We start from the raw sequence: 23,057 nt of genomic DNA, 5'->3' as shown, positions 1-23,057 counted from the left end.
TGCCGCTACGGATGCGTAAGAAAAATCACTACAGATCGTGGAGAATTAAATGCACAAGAAGCTCGTAAGTTCTTTGAAAGATGTGGAGTTAAACTATCACTGACTACTGCTTATAATCCGGAAGGGAATGTGAAAAGCGAACGCGGTCACCCGCCGATTGTGAAAGCATTGGTTAAAGCTTGTAATGGGAAGGTTAAAGAGTGGCCACGGCTTTTGTCATTTGCATTATGGGCTGATCGAACAACACATAGTTCGGTGACAGGATATGTGCCAGTAAAACTTATGAAAGGTCAAAAACCAATTATGTCGATTGAAGAAAAGGTACTTACTTGGAGTATGCTACCATGGGAAGATGGATTGACAAGAGAAGAACTTCTGGCTATTAGGATTCGACAATTGGAGCAAAGAACGGAAGATGTCCAAATAGCATTGGAAAGGTTAAAAAGAGCAAGGTTACAAAACAAGGCGCGATTCGATAAGCAACATCGATTGAGACCAAAAGCAATCGAGGAAGGTGACTGGGTACTTGTTTATGACAATAGTCTGGATAATCAACATAGTACCTTGCGGAAATTTTCAAAACGTTGGTTTGGACCATATGTTGTAACAACTGTTCATGATAATGCGACTTACTCATTACGGGAGTTAGATGGTACAAAATTGAAAATACCAATTGCAGGAAAGCGAGTAAAAATATTTAAACAAAGATACACAGAGATGAATATGGAAGACCTTAATGAAGGTATAGAGATTCCGCAGCAAGAAGATGAAAGTGATATGGATAATGAAGGTGACGAAGACGAACTGGACAAAGACGTAGGGGATATATTCAGAATCAAACAGCAATTGGATAAATTAGTGCATACCGGAGGATGCACAGGTTCAGAGGGGGTGGATGTCGTGTTGTAACACGAGTATACAGTGAAAATAAAAAGAAAGGGGAATTTTATTAATATTCAGTTACCTTGAATATTGGGAGCATCGATCAACTTGAGTACAAATACTGAGTGGTCAGGTTCAGTCACTCCGTTACAGTCAGCCGGGGCATACTGAAATGTTCCATTCGATTTTAATAATGGGAGTCAGCAGGAAGAGAAGGACCAATTCACACGACGGGTTCGAGGAGCCAATTGGATCCCATTTCGATAATCCAATCGGGGTCCTCTTATCCAATATGAGACCTGAATTGGCTGGTCAACCCAATGCAGTCTAATTACGGGAAATCCAGGTCTTACTACGGGTCTTAGCCAATCTGATGCGAGGACCAATTTGACCCAATTACGGGAACATTCAGGTTACTACGGGCATCTTTCCGAATATAGGATCTGAATTGGTCGGGCGACTCAATGTGGTCTAATTACGGGAAATCCAGGTCTTACTACGGGTCTTAGCCAATCTGATGCGAGGACCAATTTGACCCAATTACGGGAACATCCAGGTTACTACGGGCATCTTTCCCAATATAGGACCTGAATTGGTCGGGCGACTCAATGTGGTCCCGATTACGGGGTTCGATTCTGTTTCAGGCTGTCCTGTTCTCTGTGCCGTTTCAGGAAACGTTGTTTTCGGTAAATGGATTTCTTAAAGGTAAAAACGGAGGAGAAAGCTTGACGGCGAGAGCCAATTTCGGATCCAAGCTTGAGGTGGGAGCCAATTCCGGATCTAAGACGGAAGATTGAAGAAATTCAGAGGATAAGGTTAGGGGGGATATAGTTTTGAGGGGGGGGGGTTTTTTTTTTGAAGGGAATCGAGGGAGGAGCTAGTTTTCAAGCTTTTGCAAGGTTACCAGTTCGGTTTTCATTGGAGGTTTTTGAAGATCAAGGGAATTAGAGAGAGGAGCTTCATGCTTCGGGTCGGGGAAGGAAAGACATAGAATTTGGATTTTTCTTCTTTGTAGAGTTTTAGGAAGACTGAGGCAATCGTTGCTCAAGTCAGTGTTGTAATGGTGAATTGTGATTTTTAAATGAAGTGGGTTTGAATACTCTTGACTGTTTTGTGAAATCAAGTTACGTCTGTGATTGAAGGATTAAAAGGGTGTCTATAGGATTGAGTATGCGGAGTGAATGAAATTTATTGAGTTAATCTAACAAGACAGTCAGTGGATACAAGATCGTAAGTACAAAGCAGTATTGAAGGTTAACAGTTTGGGTTGTACGGGGTTCTCTGTAACGTCTAGAGACCTACCGGCTGGGGCAAAAAGGACTTCGACAAGCAGTCGAAGAGCACCCGTATAGATTTACGGTACATTGTTGCAGTCGTTTATATTCCAGCAGTCAAAAACTGATAGACTGCTTGACTATCGGCGAATCTCCATACTACCTTCTACAGCCAGACGCCCGGCGCGTTCTTGAGCAGGAAAGCACGTAATACGACACCGTCCATGATTTGTAAGATGTGTTTTTTTATCTTTTGTTCAAGCTTCTTATTTCTGTAAAAACCTCCACTCCAATGTCAACTTGGACTCTACATTCTCCAAGATGATGTATTCTTTCTCTGTAATTCTTCAATTCTACTCCAATACCACCTTTTTACTTACCTCCAATTCATGTTTGACACTTTTCTCTGCATCTAATACTCGTACTATGCAATGTATTTGTAAAATATACTTCAATAAAATATTCTTAAGATATCTTCTAGTAGTCAATCCTATGGAAATGCCAATTGATTGATATCTAAGAAAATTGGGACTTCATTTTTTTCCTCTTATGTCGAACAAATCAAAGTCGATTCTGGTGCAACTTTTGGAATTACCTCCTATGCCAATGCATGATTGATTCTTCAATTTTATATAATAAATCTCCTAAATTAGCAATAAGTTCCAATAAATTCCATTCATCTTGTTGAAGTATTGGCAAGGATACATTTTTCTCCGCTACTGACATTACTTGACTCAATATAAATGTAATCACGGCATACTCTTAGTTAGAACAGAGTAACGCTATAAACTTCCCTATTTTTTACTTGGTTTTTATTTTTGCATGAATATGGATTGCTACATAAGCTTCCCAATTGAACACTATCTCGTCAAGCATCTCTACCGCTGCAAACAATAATTGTCTTGACATATACATGTTGTGTCAATACAAGCCTAAATGCCTCAATACAAAGCGCAACCATTCCATGAACTTTGGTGTAATTACTTCAGCCATCCATCAACCTTGATTCTTCTCAAACATTTCAAAAATCTCATATTTTTCTTGGCATCCAAGAGATTTCTAATTTCATAGGCTCTAAATTGGTAATGATTACTATAGATGGTGGTTCCAATCTGTATTTATCTTTCATATTTTGACTAATTTTTTTTATTTGTAACTCTCTTTGTACTCTCAATCGCTATGACGAATATTCTTCCAAGCTTTTAATTATCAATGTTACTCTCTAATACTCCCAAAATACAAGAAATTACAATACAAAAAACCAATAATAGAATGCAATACTACAAAATGACCTTAAATGGATGCTCTACTCTTGTTCTTTTACTTAGTGGTGTTAACGACAACATGTTACCTAAACTGTCTATTTCTTCTGCCGTCCTATTTGATCTATTACTAATTATATCTCTACCTAGCCTTTCAGTCGCCTTTACATTCTAGTCTACCAATACCAATAATTATAGCCTAAGGAAAAATTGAAATTCATCACAGATTTTAAGTATAATACAACTGTAATTGGTTTCCATTAATACGTGTATTGAATTGTTGGCCTGTAAAATCTTCCAATTGGATTGACCCATTAGAAAATCCTTCAACCATCCAATACGATATTGTATTGTATTTGCTTATAATATGTAAAATTTAGTTACGACTTATAATATGTTCATAAGTCTTAATATACGTTAGAATGGTTAATAGATTAATTTAAAGAGAGTGGATATAAGAAACCTTATTTTGAGTTTTATTTTTTTTTGATTATGGCATTTCAAAAAGATTAGAGGATCTAAATATTTAGTATGAAGCCTTGAGAGGAAATTAGAGCCTAAAAAAGAAAATCTTAACTAGTAGGAGGCTTATTGGAAGAGATGAAAGTAAGGCATGGTTGGATGAAGGCAAGAAATGGGGATCTTCATTCCTATTGGTCGAAGGCCATACCCAATGGGCATCAAGGAGGCTGCCTGAGGTCTTATTAGAAATTAGGGTTTCTATTTTGTAGCCATTCGAGCTTTGGAGGCTAAGATCAGTAAGTTCAGGGTTTTGGGTATAATTTGGGTGAAGATTTTGTGTGATTTGGAGTTCTAATGAATGAGTTATTGGCGCTCAAAGTTAAGGTATCAATTTCATATCTACTATCACTCTTTGGGGCATAACATACGTTTATAGAGAGCAACAAAAGTTCAAAGATTAAGATTAGAGAGAGCACTTTATTAACTAAAATTTTCATATATTGTTTGATGAATTTGGAGTTTGGATAAAGAAGTGATAGAAGGTTGAAGTCAGTGCATTCAAATCAAAAGTAGTTAGTAAGTGATTTTATTCATAGTAATAGTTGGAGCCATATCTTGAATTTTTGGATGAATTTTTGGCTCAAAACTTATAGAGAAGCTAGAATATTGTATCACAAAGCTATATATACAAAATTTGTGGCATTTGAGTGCTTAGTTTGTGAGATATAAAGAAAATTACACACAAGTATATAAAAACTAGGGTTTGAAGCTACTGTTAGGATTTTGGTGATATCTTAAGATCCGCAATGAATTTGCAATTAAAATTTGTTGTGATAGTTGTTAGAAGTACATCAATACTTCATATAAAATTTGAGTATGTTTGAATGGTCCAATTGGAAGATATGAGTTTTTGAAATTCAAAAATAATACCTTATAAGGATATTAAAGGATTTAGAGGTTTTATCATATTTTGGGTGTTTTTGGGAACTTAAGGCTTATATATTTGGTGTAATAGCACCTAAAAGTGTTATATATATACATATAAACTTGGTCTTCCTTATCTCAAGACTTGATTGAGCAATTAGTGGCAGCCAAGAGTCCAATACTTTCTTGAGGCAAACTCTTTGTACCCCAACAACAAACCATATTATTTGATTTAAAATTTTCTGAGAAAATTATTTAAACGACTATTATAAAGTAAGACCAAATCATTGGGCATAAAACTCTTAGGTCACAGTTTACTATCGTAATAACTCTTTCATCGTTTTTGGATAGCTTCCATCGTTAAAAGAGTAGTAGCTCAAATTTCATCCAATTCTTTCAATTTTGCCAATTATTATTGCACTGACTCTTTATCACTCAATCATTCATTTGGTACAATCTGTACACTCTAGACTTCTAATTTGATTGGTAAGATCGCTTCTTGTCCATAAACTAATTTGAATAAGGTGGAATTGGTTGTCGCTTTATACATTATACGATACGCCAATAAGGTAATTCTTTAGGACATCCAAATTGAGTGATAATATTCTTGTATAGAAAAGTGCCAAAAATATTTGCATTATCATGTCATGTTGTAACAACCTTTATCCATTTTATTACATAGTCTGTGGCCACTAAAATATACCACTTCTTTCCATGTCTTGATGTTGGTACAATTAATCCAACAAAATCAATTCTCTATTTTTCAAATAGTACTTGGGCCAAAATTGGTACTAACAACATGGCAAAAGTACCAATTGGTCGATCAATTCTTTAACACAGATCATATCGATGAACATATTTGTATGCATCTGAAAATATTGTTGGCCACTAATATCCGGCCATTAAAGCTTTTCAAACAGTACTATCACTGGTAAAATGTCCACCACAACTATCCGAGTGACAACCATCCAATATTAAATGTACTTCACTTTGAAAGATATAGCATCATAAAATTCTATCTTTTCCTTGCTAAAACAAAGCAACATCTATCATTGTATATAATATATTTTTCAAAATTAAGCGTTTCTTAAGCTTCTTGTTAAATACAAGTAGAAATATTTGGAATGTCAAAAATTAAATCATTTCACTATATTCTAATAAAATCACATCCACAGCAAATAAATCAGTGTCGAGAAGTACATCAGGGATAAGTTCATTGACCAGGATATTGGACAACTTGGATAAATAGTCAGCATTCGTATGATTCTTCCTTGGTCTTACGATAATAGTAAATTAAATTCTTATAGTAATAATATCCATCTGGCAATATGTCCACTCAATTATGGCTTATTAATCATGTATTTTAGGGCATTATAATCCACATAAAACATGGATGGATAATCCAATAAATAATACCAAAATTTTTGAACTGAATATATCTTGCCCAAAGCATTCCATTCAATATTAGTATAATTTTGTTTGACAGCCACCAATTATTGGCTGGTATAATATATTGAATGATCTAAGCCTTTTTCATCTTTTTGACTTAATACAAATCCAATAGCAACATTGGATGCATCAACATATATATGAAATGGCTTTATCTAACAAGGGGCCACTAAAATTGGTACAGATATCAATTTTTGCTTCAATTCTTTAAACGCCACTATACATTCCTTGGTCCAAATTAGAGTAGTTTTATTCGACAGAGGTTTCTTTAAAAGATTAGTTATAGATTGACAAATGATTGCAAATAAATGAAAAAATCGTCGATAATAACTGACATGGCCAACAAAACTACAAACACCCGATAATGTCTTTAGTCTTGATAGATTCATTATGTACTGAACTTTATCTAGATCGTTGGCAATACCGCTTCTAGAGACTATGTGTCCCAAGAATTTTCTAGACAAAATACCAAATTGGCATTTATCAAAGTTCAACAATATCTTGTATGTAGCACATTGATCCAAACATTTGCCTAGCTATTTCAGATGATCCTGTTTTGTACCAAAAATACAAAAGTCATCTAAAAATATCTCCATAAATATTTTAAAGTAATCTTAAAATTCCTGAGTCATCATCCTTTGAAACGTGGCTAAAGCATTACATAACCCAAACAGCATAATGCGATAAGCAAATGTTCCTCAGTCCACAGTGAAAGTAGTCTTTAGCTGATTTTTATTTACAATTTTATCTTGATTATAATCAAAAAAATCCATCTAAGAAAGAATAACATTCATGCTTTATGTTGGCATCTAATCTAATATCTATAAAAGGTAATGTAAAGTAATCTACTTTGGTAGCCGTATTTAGTTTTTGAAAGTCTTGACAAATTCTAATTTTTCCATTTTTCTTCACCACCATCACGATTGGAGAAACCCACTCAATGTTCAATATCGAATAAATAAAACCAACCTCAATAAACTTGTCTAATTCTTCCTTCATCATTAGGGAATATTTTGGATTAAGTCAGTGATGCCTCTGACAGATAGGTTTAGCATCCTCTTCTAAAATGATCTAATGCTCACAAACTTTTGTAGGGATACCTTTCAAATCAGCATAAGTCCAAGTGAAAGTAGATTTATGGTGAATGAAAAATTCTTTCCAATGTATCAACTCCTGATCTTGAATACTTTTATAAATTTTAATTATCCGAGGTATTTCATTTGTTGCCAAGTTAATAATTTGACATAAAGATTCAATGGCCTTTTTTTTATTTCAACTCCCTCTCTGGTTCTAATCCATTCATCAAGTCCGACATATTGGAGGTACTCAATTCTGATTCTAATACACTAACCTAGTGCACATCATATTTATTCATCCAATTTGTAATAACATAATTAAAATTTTCCATATTTGATGGGTATATCGAATATTTTCTCAGTCTTCCACATTGATACACCATCCTATAGTACTGAGCTGTCTCAAAGCATGCTCCTTCCTTTGGTATGACAACATCTTTATCAAAATTGAGCTCATTTTTAGATGTCAATTCAGGTGCTAGCATTTGAGATTCTCAATGATAGTATACCAAATATATTTGTAACACCATCTTGTCTCTATCTTGCCTAATCATCAAAATACCATGATCCCAATTGTTCTTGGCTTTTGCTTGATAAAGCCAGGATCATTCCAATAAAATCAAATATGATAAAGTTGAATTTTGTAACCAAAAAATAATATAGTCTATTTTTTATTCAATGTCGATAATTATGATTTGAATATTATGCAAGTTACCTATTGATTTAACCCGACTATGATCTGCCATCCGTAATACCAATGTCATAAGTACTAAATATGCTAAATTTAAAGCATCTATTGTATTTGCGTTCATTAAATTGACATTGGAGCCACCATCCACATGGACTCAAGAAATCATAATGCCATTTATCAATATATCAATAGTTGACGCACTTGGATCAGGATTCAAACTAACCTCATGAATTTCTTTGTTGCATTGCCAATGCCGTGTTAACAATGAATTCAATATAGAATGATACTTTGGTATTATTGCTAGAAGTTTCTTCATTGAAATAGAAAGCTGAATAGCATCCAAATCTTCAGAATGTCATAAGATTCCATGTTGAAAGCAATTCCCAATATCTGTTTTTTTTTTTTTTTTTTTTTTTTTTTTTAGCTTTATTCCTTAAGATAATATATTTTTCTTTTCTAGACTTAGAATTGAAATAGCTAAAGGAGCTTTCTCAAAATATTCGTCTATAAAAAGATCTTTTAATGGTTAAGACATCTCTTACAATTATATAGAGGACAGAACTGGTTTAAATTGAGCTAAAACCTCAGAGGTTGGAACCTCATTAATTTGCATAGATGGATCATGTCTCATCATCGGTAAGATGCCTATTATAGCAACTGGATTTGACATTCCTATAATTGGATTGAATTGGTCCTTTGCAACTAATTCACCCAAGTGTTGAATTGATCTTTTTTTCTTTTTGCTGGCTCTTAGTAAGTACTACTTGCATACATTCCACATAATTCATCGGGAAATCTTAGGGACCTTGATTATTATCATCAATCTTATTTTATAGCTGGATCTGCTGATCATGGTTGTTGAAATTAAATGGAGAATTATACTCTTAATATGTATCCTCTAATAATTTATAATTTCTACAAACTGAAGCATACTCATCATTAGCTCTTGGATTAGAACATTCACTAGCATAATAGCCAATCTGCCTACAATGATAATAATGAAGTGATCTTCTTCTACCTCCATCAACTATATTGGATGTCTCTATTAATATATACTAACTGAGCTTGTTCCAAGTTGAATTGATAAATGACCCCTACATCATATTGTGTGATTTACTATCTAGAAATATACTAGGTATTTAACTATAAAGAGTTTAGCTTAAACTTTTATATGTATCTTGTCTTAGCTTTCAAAACTCCTTTATTTTGCATAAAATTCAAAATATAGCAAAATCCCTTCAAAACATATTTTTTCTTTAAAAGATTTTTTCTTTTTGAACTTTAGAAATTCATAACTCTTGATCCAATTATTTAGTTTGTCTCAAATTTATAAAATAAGTAGAATTCATCCTTAAGTTTTACCACAAAAAAACCAATCGTAAATTCACTTACAATCTTTTAGCATCTAAGAAACCCTACTAGATGCTCTAAACCCTAATTTACAAGCACCCAAACACTCATTTCTTAATATCTCAAGAACCCAATACTCAAATGTCATAAAACTTATGTAAAAAGTTTACTAATATAAAATTATAAATTTTTTAAAATTTTGAGCCAAAATCTTGTCAAATTGCTCAAGATATAGCTCAAGAGACAACCACTAGCAAATCGAGTTATTAACTACCCTTAGATTGCATGCACTAACTTCAAAATCCAATATCTCCTTCATTTCAACTTGGAATCCATCAAACAATGTACAAAAATTATAGCCGTAAAAGTGCTCTCTTTTGTTGCAATTACTGATCCTCAATTACCCTTTGTACACATGTGTTATGTCAAAAGAAGTGACAATAGCTCTGAAATCAACACCTTAATTTTGAGCGCCTATATCTCCTTCATATAAACTTCAAATCATTCAATTTTTGTACCAAAACCATAGCCAAAAACTTGGGCTTTCAAATCTTGGTCTTTAAAGTTTGAATGATTTCAAAAAATTAACCCTAATCTCTAATATGCCCTCAAGTAGCCTCCTTGAAGCCCATTGGTCATGATTTTTAACCAACAGGAATAGAGATTTTCATCATCCATCTCCATTCATCTATATGGATGCCATAAATTCTCTTTTTGCTACCAAAATCCCTCTTCAATTCTTTTTTTTACAAGATTTAATCAATATATGTCTTAAATACCAAATTAAAGAACCAAAATAAGACTTCAAAGATCACCAATGTTTAATAAAGGTGATTCTAAATATTTAAAATTAGTACCAAAAAAATCAATCTCAAAAGCCACTATCAAAAGAAAATAAAGTTATAAAAATTTTAATAATAATCTTTTTAAACAACCTCCTTTTAAATTCGTAATTTAACCACACTCTACAACCAACTAAAATTTAATAACATGGCTCTCACCATGTTGTTAAGTAAATTATACATTAAATATATAATCACATTATTTTAACATGGTAGCTAAATTACAACAAAACACCAGTTGTCCTGTTGGTACAAAGGATACTAGAATCAATTATGATGATGGAAAATATTATTGATATCTCAGTTATTCTTTCACATAGTTATGGAAGTTTGATGCAAAATCCGGATTGTAATTTGGACCCTGAAGGTTATTAAAGCTATGATTTTGGCTATTTGAATGATTTTCATTCCAACCAAACCTACTTTCTATTTGAACTTCATTGACATCCCACTGAGTGGGTGGAATCATGGTCTAATTATTAAACTATTCTTGCTTTTTTTAATTCCAATAATTAGCTGCCAAATGTATTCTTCTACAAAATGTACATTGCACCATTATTTGTGGAAGAGAGAGGCATTTTGTCAGCAAATGACCTTGGCCTTTACAATTATTACACCATACATTGGACCTAGTATTGGTAGTTTTTTGACTCGTTTTTTATCTTTTGCCATATTGTCTACCATTTCTTCCATTTTCATAGTCAAATAAGGTTTCATTAAAATCCTTCGGAGTTGATACTATTGGTAACTTTTTTGTAGTCAACTGTAGTTCCTGATAAGAGAACTATAGAGACTGCAATATTGCCATGTTTGGTAGTATAGCTTGCAATGGGGTGATATTAATTATTCTTTGTGTATTGGTACTTGAATTGATCCATGTATGAAACATTCTCAGATAACTAATCACTGCTCCATTCCATACTAAGATTTCATAATCTTCTTAAATCAGAATCAAAGTGACTCTCGTAGTTAAAAATTGATCATAATGGCATTTCTTTCAGACCTTGGCTCGATTAAGAGTTGTAATTATTGTATTTGATTGAGCCTCTTTTACAAATATTTTTAGTTTGCGTAGGTGCAATCTATTGATTAATATGGATAATACAAAAGTCTTTGGCATTTGGTGATTTGGCCACTTGCGGAATATATCTGCCACACGGCCATTGTATGATTCTACTACCTCTCTTAGACTCATTTTACTATTCATTAATCTTTCTCAAAGTTGATTTTCAAAATCAATTGAGCAAAAATAGATTGAAAATGTATTCTTCAATGCTTCTCAATAAGAAAAATAATCCACCGATTGGCAGTTATACCATTCAAATGTAGTAACTTTTAAGGTTGCTGGCAGCCATCACAACCAAATATCTTCAGTTTTGCCATTATTGGCTACACATGTGGTCAAAAACTGAGATAAGTGTTGATCTGGATTTATACTTGGCAAGCTCCTAAAAGTAGATAATGGAGCTATATTAGTTGTGCAATTACTTACGTCACCCATTTGGACTACTATTGGAACTGCTAAACCACTTGTCGTCATTGAAGAGGACAATGTGTCACTTAATCTCTTATTAAAATAACCACTACCTTCCTCAAATATCTCTTTTAAACTTTTTAACCTCCTTAATTTGCTATTATTATCCTTGAATAAGTTTATTGGTTGAATTGGAGATAATGACTAATTTACAAACATGCTGAATTGGTTCTGATTGACAAGTAATTTATGCCATTCTATAGAACCAATTTTGAAAGACTCGACAATTTTTGCTATTGGGAAGGTATCCAATAGAGTACCCAATTCTTCTATATTTCCTCCACTTGTTGTTAACAGGCTCAAAAAATATGCTGGGCTATTAACAAATTTTTTTGTAAGTGCTCTTGGCAATTTTTTCAACAGTATATATGTTTGAAATATTAGAGGTCTATCAACTTTTGGATATGCTCAGATATGTCGACAAGCATGCAACCATGGCTTAATCCAATTTTATCGATGCTTCTTTTGACTAGTGTATTTTTTTTTACTGTAATATTCTCATTCTTAATAACCATAATCTTTCATTATATATTGCTAAATTTGCTTCCTATCTTCCATCTAACTACACATTTCTCTTCACTTTCAAATCAATTTTCATTTCATAACCTCTTTGTGTAACATCCAAAACTTACTCGTTTGGCAGTTAATTCATAACATTTAATATTATTGTTATTCCTCGAGAATGGTCCTAAAATATAATTGATGTTTTACTTATTCTTTAAAAAAGTTTTAGAATAAACCTATAAAAAGAGATTCAAATGCAAGGAAAGATTAACCGCATAAGCTTACATGTTAGGATCACACAATTAATCATATTCCGAACCACTAAAATACCAACGAATACCACAATGCCTTCTCCTACTAACAATACTCCTTTATCAATTAATAACATCAAAATGTAACCTTACACTCTCTCAAAAGACCACTCAGAATGTACATATATTCCTCCCAATATTGGAAATAACACACTTCCACTCCAATCAAACTTCACACAATTTTTGTAATCATAGACTTCTTCTGTTGAAACATTCAACTCTCAATAAACAACAAATCATAATCTTCCATCCATAATCAATCTTCACAAAATATGATAACAATCTTCCTATATCTTTTCATAATAATTCAATCACACAGTACTCCCATTACATATTCAATATCTTATAAATCAAACTCTGATTTATTCCACAGATTCACTTTATAGTAATCAAAATCTAAAACAACAAAATAAACAAGAAATAGCACCAAGCATATCTTGGCTTATGACTATCACAAACTGGCCTCATCCAAATCTACTTCAACTGCTATATCCTTACCCCTGAAATCCCAAAATCTAACCGTCATTCCCTACTTAATTATTTTGCACAATTAATTCAATCATTTGAACTATTGAATTGAATATCCTATCAATGATTAATCTACTTTACTAATATTTTACAAAAATATTTAATCAAATCCAAAATCATAGCACACATTAAGCACAATTATACCTATAAATCCAAAAAAAATATTTATAGATCTATTATCAAGCTCCTAAAATTACCCAATACATTAATTCTATTTTATTTTTTAAAAACTCAGAGTCACTGAAAAAAACATTGACTTTGTAAAGCTCTTACAAAGTCATTATCTACCCACAACCCTCAAATTCAATGCCTATAGAAATCCTATCAAGTTTGCTCTCTATTTCCATTCTTTGATCAACCAAAGAATCTTGAAATTATCATTGATGCTTAGTTTTGTACCTTGGAATTGACTTTCAATCCTAATTGATAACTGGTCTTCTCTAGATATCAATTTTTGTCCTTTTTGAGGTAAATTCTATTAAAACCAACTCTTAACTCCCTCTTATAGATACCTATATTTTTTTTTATTTTTTTGATCTACCTTATTTTGCCTTATCTATGGCCTTACAAAATAAGTAGAAGCCACTTTTCTATAAAAAATAATATTACTACTAAAAGTTTTACTACCTTCTTATCTTTTATTAATATTTTTTACTTTATCTTTTAACTTGGTTTTTCTATAATAAGATCTATATTATTATCTTTCTTCATAGAATCATGTTACAACATGACAGCAACTAATTCTAGTATCAAAGGTTCATTTGTCAAAACTAGTTGATTTATTTAATAAGAAGATCAAGATGAGAATTTTGAAGCTATCCATTGTACCATATTTTGATTGATAGTTCACTATATCTAAAAAGAATAGAAAATTGAGATTTATTTAAGATATGCAACTAGTAAATAAGATAAATTTTCAAACCATAGATTCAAGTCCAATTGTAGATGAATTTGCAAAGGCATTTGCGAAAAGAAAAATTTATTCTATGGTTGATTTATATTTGAAGTATGATCAATTTCAATTGACAATGCAAAGTAGAGATTTGACTACTATAAGAATACTATTGGATTTAGTAAAAATGTATATATTATTGCAAAAGGCTACAAATTCCATGGCATTTATGATGAATGGAATGAACAAAGTATTAAAAAATTATATTATAAAGAAGACTTTGGTATTTTTAGATGATGTGCCTATCAAAAGATGTACAAAAGATGCAAAAGATGAGACATTGGATAAAAAAGGATGTCGTAAGTTAATCATGGATCATATTATTCATTGTAAAAAATATTTAAGAAGATTGGAAGATATTTGCTTGACCTTATTGAAATCAAAGTCAATATTTGGAGTAAGAAATTTTTTAGTTGTGGGATACATGTATAGACCATATAGGCAAAAATCATCTATAGAAAAGGTGGATACAATCAAAAAGATGAAAGAATGTCTAAACATTACAAAGGTTTGAAGATTTTTGGAAGCATATATCTTTTATCATATTTAGATTTTTTACTTTGCACATGTAGCAAATCTATTATGTTGTTCATTGAAGAAGGAACAAAGGTTTTAATGGAGAGATAAACAAAGCAAGGTAATAAGAAAGTTGAAGAAATTTCTTTGTTTACCACCAAATTTGAAAAAACTTAATTATGATTAGAAAAGGTTGGTAGTGTTGATAGTTGATGCTAGTCTAATAAGAATTGGATGGATAATTAGACAAGATGGAAATAATACAAATAGATATATAGTTAGATTTAGAACAAAGGTTTAGAATTCTTATCAATGGATTTATGCACAAGTTAAGAAAGAATTGTAGAGAGTGATATTTGCAATGAAGAACAAAAAAGAATATTTTATAAATACAACAATCGTTCTAAAGACAAATTGTCTACTTCTATTATGAATGATTATAAGTTATTATATTTTGGACATTATTACATTGAGGTAGATAGCATATATTAATTCTATAAATATAGAATTTAAATATATTGAGAGAAAAGACAATGTTGTTGTGGATAAGTTATCAAGAACAAGATATAAAGATGAAGGCAACATGCTTGACGATGAAGAGGATGTAGATACTAACTTTAATTCTACTATGTTGGCAAGAAAAGAGGGATGTACATCAATATAAATTTTAATTGTCCAAAAAAATATAAAACAATTAAAAATATTTTTTCATATTAAATGTTCATATTTTTATATATACATAGGTATACATATAAATAATAATATATGATTACCATGTGTGTTTTGTTATATTACCTTCTAATAATTGTCATGGTTGAATTGAAAGATTTTATTTTGAAATAGTAACATGAAATTTATCTAAAATAGATTTTTATTTGACTTCTTACATATTTGACTTGATTTTTCTATAAACATATCAAAATAAAATCATAAGACTCATGTAGATGTATTTTGCATTTCATTATGTTTTTCATTTTCTTACAATTATACGTGTTTAATTTTTATACACGTCAGTAAGTTTATTTTTCAGTTTATGTTTTGGTTCTTGGTTCTATTGTTTATACCGTGACTCATTATTATGTTGTTCATTATTACACATGAACAATTTACTTTTAACATGTCACTCACAAAGCAAAGACACCCAATGCTAGCATATGCAAATAATGATAATAAAAAAAACATTTCGGAACATCAAATTAAATTTTGTAATTTTGACAGCACCACACGCATATAACAAAAAATCCCCAAAAACAAAACATCATGAAAATGGTATATTAACAGGGTTCAGGAGCACATTCAAAAGGTCCTCAAGACGAGTTCCCAAAATCACTTTCGCGAGCCCAACGTGTTCCCAATGTTCCGTAACGTCCCCCATCTAGAACATTTTGGGAACTTTGAGATCATCCTGATAACACGTTAGGAACGCCCACAACGCTAGGGGAACATTCAGATCGTAATGGGAACAAGATGGGTACCCATGGAACGTATTGCGAACGCTTCGATCAGGTTGGGAACATGCTGGAAGAGCCCCGCCAGTCGCCGCACTAGCGTTAATCAGCGTCGTCGCTCTAAATTCAACCCAACACTCAATCGGGCTTATAACTTGAGAAGAATTGAAGTCCGTCCACACATTCAATCCGTCTTTGCCATCTCCACTCCACATCCGTTACAGTTTTTGATTGAGCCCAATTTAGGTTTCAGTGAATGGTGATCTGTGTGTGCTGCAGGTTATAGCCAGTTTTCTTGGGTCCGATTCACTGTAATGGCTTGCCAGTTTCGATCACATACTTCTTTCAATCTTCACGACTTCATAAGCTACATAGGATTTGGAAGATGTGGCATGCAGGATCTCGCGGACATCGTCGGTGTGGAGTTTCAATGGGAGGGGGAATCGAGTCGCGGGTATGAACCTGAAGTTCAGCAAATGCTTGCAGACAACAACCAGCCGGGTCCTCTGTGTTGCCGATTCTCAATTGGGCGTGGGTTACGACGACGACCAGTTCATGGAGATTCTGGACGAAATCGTCCCTGAGTTGGAGTGGCGGCTTGATCAGGGAGCAGACCCTCGGTAGCGAGTTGTTGGATGTGCAAACCCAATGTGATATTGAAGATCACTAACTGGTGTATATGCCTCCAGTAGTGGGTTGCGGGAGCGTCGCTCAGGTTCAATCGTAACTTCAATCTGCCCTGATGTGTCACGTAAAGTGCATGAGTCTGTTCTGGGAAATTCAAGGGATAGAGCTTCTCCTTCTTGGATTAGTGGACTCAGTATTTCAACGAAGCCAAGTCATGCTCTATTCTTGCTTCATCCTTGGTTCTGAAGTTGCCCAAAAAGACCCGCAACCCTTTCTTCTTGCAGTTGCAAGTCCCCGTGGAATGGAGGACCAGAGTATGATCAGAGTGGAGGACTTTGTGGTCACAGTGGAGGACTTTGCCCTTGAGCTGGAGTGGCAACTTAAGAGTGAGCAGCAACCCTTGTGAGAGAGCATAGTGGACGAGCTGCATGCGGGTTTAGTTCTGAAGGATGCGATTTCAATGTCCAAGCCCATGGAACAAGCTGGAGTACCCACCACCCAGCCTCCACTACATGTTTTGCCTCCGTCCCAGGCCATTGGAGTCATGTAACAGATGTGGAACCCAACGGAAAATGGGAGGGCGAGAGCAGCGGATCAATCTGCCAAACAAGCACAGAAGAAAGGCGGCATATCTTCTTGGGCAACTTCAGAACCAAGGATGAGGCAAGAAAACCGCATGAATTGGCTGCATTGACATACGACGTCCTCAAAACCAAGAAGGGGAAGCCCTATCACTTCAATTCCCCAGAACAAACCTATGCACATTACATGACTTAGATTGAAGTTTGAATGGGACAGTTAAATCTCAGGAACGCTTCAGCAACCCACTTCTCCAAGCACATCCACCCAATTTTGATCTTCATCATCACGTTGGGTTTGCACATCCAACAACCTACTACCGAGGGTTCGCTCTTGATCAAGCCGCAGCTCCAATTGAGCATCGATTCCGTCCAGAATCACCATGAACTGGTCGATGAAACCCACACCTGGTCGATGAACATATTCTTACAACTAGAGATCACCTAGTCTTCCTCAACAACAACAACCTTGTTTTTGGCTGCATATCAAAGTAATATTTGTATGTTTCAAACTTTTCATTATACTTCTACACTGCCACCAATTTTATTTGCAACAAGTTGTACAACAGTCCAACTAGAAGTTGTAGTACTTATAGTTTAATTATACAATTATTTATTTATTATTTTGGTAATACAACAAGAATTGTTTGTCCTAGAAATATTCTTAATATCAATATATTGAGTATGTGAATCTCTAGTAATATTTATTATGGAGAACTTAATGGAATCAACCATTTTTGTTTCTAATTTTATGTGTTTGGTTTCTTGAATAAATTCACTTACCTCCAAATGTCTATGATGCTCTATTTTCTTATTTAACTTCTTTAAGTAACTATGTATTAAGCAAATGATAGAAAGACAATGTTTATCATAGATCAATCAATGGCAACCTAAATTCTAGGTTTCTTGAAAATATATAAAATAAAATAAAAGGTATTTTTTAAGATAAATTTAATTAGTTCTACTCATATTTATTTGAAAACATATAACAATGTATTTTTCATAATTAAAGTGATGCTTTATATGTGAAAAGCATTTACTGATTTTATTTATTGATTTTGTTTTTATTTTTATTTCCAAATATAACAAAATTTGGCTAGATTATTCAAAGTATTTAATTGTACATTTTCAAAGTGGATCTAAACTTATTGTAAATACTTCCAATGCACCATTAAGATTATATGTAGTTCTTCTGTACACGAAAGAATATTTTTATTTTCATAATTAAGATTGTGATAACAAATATTACTAAGAAGTGTAATAATATGATGATTCATGATGAATATACATCAATAAATTATATAATATCTTTCTTACATTTTTACATGTTCTGTATGATCCTTCAATACTTTTCAAAAAGTTAAAAATTTAAATCTGTAAAGTAAAATAATAACAGTATCAACTCTAAGAAATCAATATTCTACAAAGCAGCAAATATATGCAAATGAGATGTTATGATGTCGGCTTATTTTCAAAGATCAAACTCAAAACTGAACATAAAATAACCACTATTTCTTTCACACAATTTTATCTCATTCAGTGTTATTTTAGTTCTAACACATATATCCAATTTCATGCATAATACACAAAGAAATCTAGTCATTGATTTTGTAATCCTTCTTTTGATAAACTTTGTACATAATAGAATACTTTCTAGGCTCATGCAGTCAATGAATCAAGTACTAAACATATTGTAAAACTGTATGCGATTAGTTGAACCCAAAATAAGCTAAATTACACTGAAATCAAAGACTGAATTCACACCACACACGGCACGCTCACACTCAGACAGCACCACCATGGGAATGAAATCTGCACAACCTTGACAAACATCACGACTAATACTTGCAACATGCAAAGCTGCACAGAATGCTTTAAAACTTTGATCAAAGATGAAACTGCAACCTCTGAAAGAACAGCCCATCAAACCCACTCACCACGTGCATTCAAACCTGCGAAATAAAACCCGAACAACTTGTTCACAAAACTGCTGCTAAAAGCATGGCATATACAATGAACTCGATTTTGCAAAGCATGCCACAAGTACTGCATACATACTTGTGGCATGCACATGACACTCGGAGGATCGACAGCACACTAGGAGAACTGAGACGCTGCAGTTTATTGCAGCATGATTTTACTCTTTTAGCTCGTAGCATGCCACATGACAGCCTTGATTCAGCTACTGCTGAAAAACTAGATTCTTCTACTGAAGATCTACCTTACAGAATTCGGATCAAAGCAAGGGTGTTAAAATAGCGTCGGACACCTTTTCTCGGGCACCGCATCGATGTTTCAAGAAGTACTGAAACCTTATGTCTTCAGGTTTAGTTGACAAGGGAGATACTAGCTTACAGTAACAGTCATCGTGTGAGTTTGTGAGGAGGATCTAGGCTGCTGCTACAACTAGAGTGCCGGTGTGCGAACCAAGTGAGCAGTATAAAACTATCCGATTCGAATGTTCAAGTTTCTACATCATGCGTAAAACTACAGTGTGTTTACTCTGGACTCAGTTGCTGTTCTGAAGCCTGCGTCCAGCTTCTTCAATCTCTTGGAGAGAGTAGCTGCTGGGCCGGAAGTTGGTAACGCAGTCCGAATCGTCTCCCTTGAGAAACAGCAACGCTCGATCGTAGGCTTTGCCAGCATCCTCTTCACTCGCATACCTGCCCAGGTCGAACGTCCTCTTCTCACCGTCGCTCTGCAGCTGGGTGATCTTGGCTTCGTAGCACAACTGCGTCCTTTTCCATTTCCTGATACTCACACCCTTGAGTCTAGACTTGCCCTTGCTGAACTTGTACGAGAATCTTCTGATTTTCCACACGAAGTCGCGAGTGCTCCAATCTGCGTGATCTCTCATGTAAAGTGCATGAGTATGCTCAGGGAAATTCAAGGGATACGGCTTCCCCTTCTTGGTTTCGCTGACGTCGTATTTCAGTGCAGCCAAGTCGTGGGCTGTTTTTGCCTCATCCTTGGTTTCGAAGTTGCCCAAGAACACCTGCAACCCTTTCTTCTTGCGCTTGTTGAGCTGCTTGTCTTTGATCCACAGGTGAGCCTCCCAGTTTCGGTTCTTCTGGTGGTACGTGACTCCAATGGCCTGGGACGGAGGCAAAACATGTCGTGGAGGCTGAGTGGTCGGTACCCCCGCTGGTTCAATGGGCTTGCACACTGAACTCGCATCTTCAGGATTGGAACCCGCATGCAGCACGTCCAAAGAGCCTTCTGACGAGGCTTGCTGCTCATTCTCAAGTTGCCACTCCAGCTCAAGGGCAAAGTCCTCCACCGTGATCATACACTGGTGCTCATCGAAACTCGCATGCAGCACGTCCAAAGTGCTCTCTGGCAAGGGTTGCTGATCATTCTCAAGTTGCCACTCCTGCTCAAGCGCAAAGTCCTCCACCGAGATCATGCACTGTTCCTCCATTTCACCGCCGAGTTGAACCTCAGCATCGTTTCCGAAACCCACTTCTGGAGGCGCATAAGCCCAACTCTGATCTTCATCATCAAGTTGGGTTTGCACATCCAACAACCTGCTACACAGGGTGTGCTCCTGATCAAGCCGCCACTCCCATTCAGCAGCGATTTCGTCCAGGAGGACCATGATGTCCACGTGATCCTGCATGTCGAATCCTCCGTCGCTTATGAAGTTGTGAAGATTGGACGAAGGATGCGATCGAAACTGGCACGCAATTTCAGTGAATTCTACGCTGGGGGAGAAACAGAAAACTGCCTGTAACCTGCAGCACAGATCGGCACTGAAACCTAAGTTGGGCTTGATCGAAAGCTGTAACGGATGTGGAGATGGTGTGGACCGATTGAATGTGTGCACAGGCTTCGATTCTGCGCAGTTTATAAGCCTGATTGAGTGTTGGGGGTGCATTTAGAGCGGCGATGCTGATTAACGCTAGTGCGGCGACGGGCGGGGCTCTTGCGGCATGTTCCCAACCTCATCGATGTGTTCGCAACACGTTCCATGTGTTCTCATCGTGTTCCCATATTGATCTGAAAGATCCCCTGGCGGCGTGGGTGTTCCCAACGTGCGCGAAGGATGATCCCAAAGTTCCCAAAGTGTTCTAGATGAGGGACGTTACGGAACAGTGAGAACACGTTGGGCACGGGAAAATGACTTTGGGAACTCGTCTTGAGGACCTTTTGAAAGTGCTCCTAAACCTTGTTAATATGCTATTTTCATGATGTTTTGTTTTTGGGGATGTTTTGTTCTATGCTTGTGGTGGTATAACATTGCAAAATTGAACATAGTCTTACAGAATATTATTGTTGTTATTACTGAATGCATATGGTATCATTGAGCGCCTTTGCTTTGCAAATGCAATGTTTAATGTGAATTATTTAAATGTAATAATAAAGAATATAATAATGAATCGTGACATAAACAATAGAAGAAAGAACCATACAAACGTGTTTCATGAATACTTTAAAAAAATTTAAATATGATAAGAATAACAGAAATAGGCACAAACAAAAATGAAAAACAAAACTTGCTTGCATGTATAAAAAAGGAAACATATATGATGGTAAAACAATGCAAGAAAGAATGAAATAAAAATATGCAACAAACTGAGTTTTATGTTTGTCTTTTCTATGTTTATAAATGATTCATATATCAGCAGTAAATGATATGAAGCTTTATTAACTGTAATATCAGTGGTGAATATCAACTACAAAAAAATAATGTTTGTAATTCAACCGTAAAAATGATTAGAAGGTGTTTTAACAAAATGACATTTTTTCTTTATTTATTTATGTAATTACACATACTTAGTGTGTAAATAGGTTGTTATCGATGTTTCTCTTTTCATTGAAGTTTATATGCTCCGTAGTTTTTAATTTGCTGACAATTTTGAGTTGAGTATTTTATAATAAATTTTAGTTTATAATGGTCATAACATACAAACACATGATATTTATTTATTTTATCTCAAATAGATTCATTAGAGCTTTTAAATTTTTTAATTTTATTATTGATTTACCTTTATAAATATTTTCATCTTTTGTTTTAATTATTAATCATATGCATTGTAAATTCCACTATCAAAAATAATTCCAAATTAATCTTTATCCTTGGATATTGTATAATATGTTTTCTTGCTTGAGAATGTATCAAGCACTTGGTAGTGGAAGGTAAATTTAAAATTGCAACAACAAAGGTCTTATCAACTCTAATAGAATCCTAAATAAATCTCAATTGAACCTTTGCAATCCTAAGCAAATCTCAATCAATTCTTAAGAAGTCTACAAAAAAAATTAAAAGGAAATCATTAAGAAAAATTTAAAATATACAAAAATAAAATAAAATAAAATAAAATAAAAATTCAATAAAAAAGAAAAAAAAATCCTAAAATAATAATAATAAATCCTAAATAAATCCAAATCAAATTCTATTGTAGCTCTAAAAAAAATCATAAATGAATTCCAATAAATTTTAATAAAATCCTAAAAACTTTCCAAGTAAATTCTTGATAAATTTAAATCAAATTCTAATAAAAATCTCATGAAATCCTAATGAAATATTAAACAAACCTTTGATAAATTCTACATAAATCTTTAATAAATCTTATTCAAATCCCTATACAAATTTTAAAATTCCAATGCCTATTAATTAAATTATTAATTTAAATTAAAACATATTTCATGTCTTAATCTTCAAGCAAACAAAAAATATACAAAGTTTGAAAAAAAGAGCTCCTACTACTCTCAAAGTGTCAGCCAACACCCAAGCACATTTTTCATATTATCGTCTATTTATTAGGTGTCTAACGCATTCTCAAGCAAGATTTCACATAATACGACATTGCAAGTTTCATAGTGTGTGTGTGTGTCACGAACACA

At 33.9% G+C, this 23,057-nt stretch overlaps 1 protein-coding gene across 1 annotated transcript; it reads right to left on the bottom strand.

Annotated features, from left to right (window-relative positions):
• Positions 1–18,088: 18,088 nt before the first annotated feature.
• Positions 18,089–22,574, bottom strand: LOC149988033 (uncharacterized). Its single transcript, XM_090254881.1, has one exon. It carries the CDS (start codon positions 21,085–21,087, stop codon positions 19,720–19,722), a length of 1,368 nt encoding a protein of 455 aa, XP_090111007.1. The 5' UTR covers positions 21,088–22,574; the 3' UTR covers positions 18,089–19,719.
• Positions 22,575–23,057: the final 483 nt, after the last annotated feature.

The sequence above is a fragment of the Physcomitrium patens genome, chromosome 12, assembly GCF_059467195.1.
Source record: "Physcomitrium patens ecotype Gransden chromosome 12, ASM5946719v1, whole genome shotgun sequence".
Taxonomy (NCBI): domain Eukaryota; kingdom Viridiplantae; phylum Streptophyta; class Bryopsida; order Funariales; family Funariaceae; genus Physcomitrium; species Physcomitrium patens.
This window is presented reverse-complemented; position numbering and strand designations above follow the sequence as displayed.

Coding starts and splice junctions, on each gene's coding strand:
- LOC149988033 (XM_090254881.1), bottom strand. CDS start 21,087: ATGCACCCCCAACACTCAATCAGGCTTATAAACTGCGCAGAATCGAAG.